The sequence below is a fragment of the Chelonia mydas genome, chromosome 3 (assembly GCF_015237465.2).
Source record: "Chelonia mydas isolate rCheMyd1 chromosome 3, rCheMyd1.pri.v2, whole genome shotgun sequence".
Classification (NCBI taxonomy): domain Eukaryota; kingdom Metazoa; phylum Chordata; order Testudines; family Cheloniidae; genus Chelonia; species Chelonia mydas.
In genome coordinates, this window is record NC_057851.1 from 113,547,422 (window position 1) to 113,553,421 (window position 6,000).

General features: G+C 45.6%; 1 protein-coding gene across 4 annotated transcripts in view; it reads right to left on the minus strand.

Annotated features, from left to right (window-relative positions):
* CNKSR3 (CNKSR family member 3) overlaps positions 1-5,077 on the minus strand; it is a 94,854-nt gene extending 89,777 nt beyond the window's left edge. The window contains exon 1 of one of the 4 annotated variants that reach the window (XM_037895018.2): positions 4,806-5,077. In XM_037895018.2, coding sequence (XP_037750946.1) covers positions 4,806-4,857 — 52 coding nt within the window. In that variant the 5' untranslated portion in view covers positions 4,858-5,077. The remainder of the gene's footprint in view (positions 1-4,805) is intronic. The other 3 variants (XM_037895019.2, XM_037895016.2, XM_037895017.2) reach the window with 3 other exon arrangements.
* Between the last annotated feature and the right edge of the window lie 923 nt (positions 5,078-6,000).

Genomic DNA, 6,000 nt, shown 5'->3' on the forward strand with positions numbered 1-6,000 from the left:
ATCCTCAGTTCCTTGAAGTCAATGGTTAAACTCCCATCAACTTCAATGGAACCAGAATTCACTCTTATCTAATGGCTGGTCAGACATCATATGTAAGATAGGTTGTTGACCTCAGTACAATCAGTCAGTTTCCAGTAAACAGGTGACCACACGACAACTGGCATGACTCTTCCTAGCGGTCTCTATAGTGATTCAAAGGGCCTAGTGACCTAGACAATGAAGTATGCTCTCACTGCTAAAGGTGGGCCCCAGAATGGGGTTGAGGTAAATTTGTGGGTCAGTGCAGAAAAGCTTGCCAGCCACTCTGGACTTTTTCCTGTAAGCAGAGGAGAGCAGTCCGAAGTACTGTTCTCACTGGGGCCAGTAAGCATGTTCCAAACAGTTTTCAGACACTATAAGAAAACACAAAAGTAACATGGTTTTCACCTCTCATTACAAATACTCAGAAACAGCACTACAGACTTGTCAGAGGGTAGTCTGGAGCACAGCTCAGAGAAAAATTCTGTGCACATTGAACAATGAAGCCATGACAAAGACATGTATCAAACATTGTTATTTTCAAACAAGTTTAGCTAGCTAGCATGGTTCTGCTTTTACTGCATGCAGTGTCCAGTAATGTCAATTCAGCCCACTTTAATCACAAAAACGTATTTATATTAATACACTTGTCCAGGAAAATCATGGAGTACTAGTCTGAATCAACAAGAGGCAGCAAGTGACAGTAACTAGTCTATATCAGTTGTTAGACTTTAATGACCAACAATAAGGCCCTACACAAAAACTGTGTATGCCTAAAGCCCATATTCAAATTAAATTTAAACCCTGTAATATAAGCTTCTATATCATTATCTCTTAGGCCAACAGTTAGCTTGTCAATAAATCCAAGTACAAAAGCCAGAAAACATACGCTAGCCACACTTCCTGCCCCCCCGAAAAAAGAGAGTCAAATTTGCTTAAACTAAGTGCCTCTACTGATACTTCTACTAAAAGCTTTGTTTGGTTGTTTTGTTGAATTTCTTTTAAAAGGAGAAAGGAACTCCAGAAGTTCTGCTCTAGAAGAATTGGAAGCTGATGAGGCTTTAGTAGTAAAGAAAACCTCTTTTACAATCTCCTGTTGAGCTTCCAAATGGGGTTAGCCAGATCCAAATGGTTATTCCCCACATTTTCTAAAAAGTGTATTAATCCTTGTCTAACAGGAATGCATCAGTATCTGCAAACCTGAATCCTCCACTCAGAACTGTCATCCCCCATTGCATCTATTTATACCATTTTGTCAGGATTCATCTCAATGCCATCACAGTTCTGAGTACAGGTAGAACAGAAGCACCAACACACAGGCAGTTTTTCCCTCAGAAAGCACGGTCTGTTCAGCTATGCTGAAGATTATCTTAGCTATTGCTCAGGGCACACATACACTCAAACAAATGCTACAGGGTATTCCGTTTATAGTTTCGATGGGTATCATTGCTGTTTATTTGTAAGCATTTTTTATTTTTATCAATTTTAATTTCCCACAACTGTGAAAGTTTTGGCAAGTCAGACAATTATTTAATGAGAACAGACATGGTGATTCAAAACATTTAACCTTTATAACCATTAACACACAAACTGTCAACACCACATGTCAAAATATATAAAGTATACTTAAATCAAATGCTAATAAGTTCTCAGGCAAAGTAAGAAAAATGTTGCTTATCTATACATTTTGATTGACAGAAATATTTTTCATCAGTTTGAGCGTACAGTGAAGTTGATGTTTACTGACATTTACTGATAAAAATCTAATCCTTCCAAACCTAGTTATAGGCTTGGAGGGTTTTTTGTGTGCATGCTGTAATTAGAAAACAGTCCTAGAAAACTAAGCTTTTTTAGCTATAGTAGTCACAGGATAAAACTTAAAATATTGATCTTTGGTCAGAAATAAAATCTGACAGTGGTGGGCTGAAAGGCAGACTTATTCTGGATTAAAAATTAAACATGAAACATTGTGCCAACATGGCTATTACCCAGTTATTTACAGGCTTTTAAGTTACAATTCTGACATTCAGATGCAATGACAGAAGTTAAAGTGTACCCATAAAGAAACACTTTTTCCCTGCCTATTTCCTTATTACAAAATTGTCATGCATGGAGTGGTACTAGAAGGAGATTTCTGTTGTGAAGCTAAGAGGTCAAATTCACACTGTGAAATTGGAAATCAACGACAGAGTCTTTAATTTATTCACTCCTATGAGCCTCTTCGTTTCAAAGCACACATGTCTTAGTGTCAATCAGATGATTAAACTGCAACCAGGCCTTGATTATTCTGTGTCATACTAATTAAGTGAGAGCCCAAGTAAAGAGTGACCTGTTAAAAGGAATAGACAAGCTAAAATAAATTATGCAAGAAAACAAACCAAGTTTACGAAAGGCATACAATAAAACCTTTTCAAATGATTAGCAGATTTATCCCTTTATCAAGTAAGGCAATAAATTTGAACGCTAAGATAAAATGCAGGAGAGACAGACTAGTAAGAGGAAAGAATGTGTTAGGTAAATATTCCATGTGACAAAGCAAGATATATTTCCTTTTAAATCAACACCACTGAAAGAAACAGATCTTTCTATGGAAGTTATTTGTGTTGTGAAGTTATGCATTACATCACATTTCTACAGCATTCTCTTTCATAGAGGCTGCTTGCATGCCCTGTCATCATAAGTGCTGTAGCATTCTTACATGAGTTCAGACTTACAAATGCTGAAATTACCCATGTCATCCTATAACAAAACAGTAGCATGGCTTCCAAATCTGCCTGCTCTTCAGACAAAGTTGCCAAGAACTGACCACAGCTATGCAGCTCAATCAGCATTAAGATGCTTAAGTGAGGGCTTCTGATCAATGGGAAACTTTCTTTTCACAGGGACAGTAATCATAGCTTCAAGTCAGCGTGATGCCAACAGAACATTTTGATCCATCTTACTATATCCAATTCCATCTAACAAGTGAACCCTGCAATAAAATGTATAAACTCTCAAAAAGATGCCAACGATAGGATGCAGGAAATGAAGCTCTCACCCAATTCTTAATCATTTTCCTCTCTGTGTAGCATATTGCAACGTAGAACAGCAGCTCGTAAAATACTCTATGGTGTGACAAAATTTCTGTCTTTAATAAATGGATCATAAAGTAAGTCAAACTAGAGCTACCAGGATTTGACTATTAAAAAAAAAAAAAAAACAACAACAAACAGATATTAATACTCTAAAGCTGCCTTTCCAAAACAGCATTGCCAGGAGGTTAGAGACGATCACACATAAAAATCCAGAGTGATCACAAAGTTATGGCATCCTGCATCTGCAAACACATATTGCAACCGGACAGCTCTGACCTCCCCAGGTGCCTGCCTCCCCATCCTCCAGAAAAAAAAACTTGCCCATTTGTTCAGCTTTGAAGATGCTCTGCACTCTTTTCAGATGCAACAGCTACACTGAAGCTTCCCACAGCTATGTCAACACGCTGATGAAGCCTCAAAATGGGGTGGGAAACTTTGGTGGATAAATGAGAGAGATGGGTGCTATAGTCACAGAATCTGGAGCTCAGCGTTCCAATCCCAGCTCTAACACTAACTCCGTTAGTTTCTCCATCTGTAAAATGGGGTTAATAATTCTTGCTTACTAGAGCTGGTTGCAGTTTTCCAACAAAATTATACAAACGCCATGCCTTTTTGGAGAGTAACTGGCTTTGTTTAGAACTCTGCAGAATGAGTCACATAATACTCGTAATATTCTTTGAAAATAACTGCTTTACTGATTATGCAAATAGACTGGGCAATATGACCACAAGTGAAATGGACAAAGGGACTGAGCATTGGACAGAATTCAATTAAAGAAGAACACACACACACTAAGTACCATGGAGCTCTCAATCCCAACCCAAAGCAAAGTTATCCAGGTCAAAAATCTACTCCTCTCCAAAAGGTAATACTATAACTTTGCTGGTTTCTGAACTATGGAGCTAGGAGACCAAAGTCACCTAAGTGGATGGGAAATCTCCCAGCAAACTGCCAGGTTTCCAGCAGGATTCTGGAAATCCTAAACAAGCAATGCCAAGCTTACACGCACTCATGGAAAATAACTTTTCCTGCCCAGGAGACTGACTGACTTGGAATCAACATCAAATACATCCTTCAAGTTGTAACGTTGGGACATTTTATCAGCTCCTCTCCTCCCTTGGGGGGTTGAATGGCTCAAAGCAGGACTGCTACTGTTTAGCCAGGCATTCAGGAGCCCTACGATTCCAGAGTGTGTTATTTAATGAGCATTTCAGGGATCTTCAAAAGGATCACAGGAGGGTCACGGTACGCCCCTGACGGCCGAGCACCAACAACGGGCGCGTTGCACAGAGACCAGCAGGAGGCCAGAGCTGTGCAGCACGAGCACTTGTATATACAAAAGCAAGAGGCGGCGAGATCTACTAACATTAACTCCACAGCCGCGGCTCCCCCCGCAAGCCGCAAAACAACATGTCCGGAGGCGCGGCGTTCGCTTGCGGCGAGTCCCGGGAAGGGGACGGCACAGAGCTGGGGAGTCAGCAGGCGGCCGAGCTCCGCAAAGCGCGTGGAAGAGGAAGAGTGGGAGCTTGTTCGGCAGCGCCCCACGTCCCCGGCAGAAACAGGGGGGTGGCGGGACACGGCGAGTCCCCTCCAGGCAGCTGTTCCCTGACACAGAAAGTTTGTGCCCACCACAGGGGGCGCGCGGGGGACCCCCGGCTGCGAGCCCCGGCGGCTCCCCTGAGCGGGACGAGCCCGGCTGAGTCGCCCTCTTACCTTTGGTCCAGTCCACGACTTGCTTTGGGCTCCACTTGGTAACGGGCTCCATGCTGGCCGCTCTCCCGCCGGGCTGAGCCGCGCCACAAAGGTCCCTGCCGGGAAGCCTGCGCCAGCGGGGCACGCTCACCCCAGCCACTTGTCCCGCTCTCCCTCCTCCGGCCACAGGCTCCCCTTTCAAGCGCCCATCCCCGCTCCCCGGCTGGGCGGGCTGCCCCAGCTCCAGCAGCTCCGCCCGCCTCCTGCGGGCTCCTCCCCCACGTGCTTCCCCCGTCTCTGCCGCGTCCCGGCCCCGCCCTCTGCCTGGCCGCGCACCACCCCCCGGCGCTCGGCTCTGCCCCTTCTCCTCTCCCGGCTTCGCAGGCTGCGCCCAGCGGAGGCGGGCCGGGAGCGGCTCAGCGGCTCAGGTTGCGTGTGCAGCTGTTTCCAGCCCAAGCGGGGGCTGAAGCGAAACTCCTGAGCAGGGCCGGGCCGGCGCTGTCTGCTCCCCGCCCGCCGGCGCCCACGCGCTCTCCGCAGCCGCTTTGGGCCTCTGCCCGGATGGGTTTTCAGAGCGGGGGTTATGGCCTCCCCCGGGGAGCGGGCGCAGGGGCTGTGGCATGGACCCGTCCCCGGGAATGGCTTCGTTCCATTTGTACAGTGGCAGCGCTGAGAGCCAACTGTAAACCCTGCATATAATGGAAACCACTTCAAGCGGGGGGGCTGCAGCACCCCTAGTTCCAGCACGTATGCCAGCATGGACATTTTCTTCTTTAACCATTCTCCCCTGGGGTTTTTCTTTCCTTTTCCTGGGTCTCATTTTCCCTTAGAGGGCCTGAGTAGGGCTTAATTGTTTGGCAGGGCTGTGTGGCTGAGCCCTGCTGGCACTTCTAGGGTTGGCCCCAGCAACCTCAGGGTTTATTGCCTCAGTTACGAAAATAAAACAATTGCTTGAGCACCTCTTCCATTACGAATTAAGCGCTGGCCAGGATCCTGCAAGGAGTTGGGGGAGGACCCCCACATGGAACTCAAATACCCAACCCGAGAGCCAGGGCTTAAATTCAGTCAGAGCTATCTGGAGCAGAGTTCCAGTAAATATTTTCAAACTCATAGGAGTCCCAGCATGCCCTGTGGGGCAAAAGTCCCAAGCTCCAGGAAATAATCTGTGAGAATTTAAGTGCCACCTAGGCCCCAAACAGGCAAAGACCTAACCCAC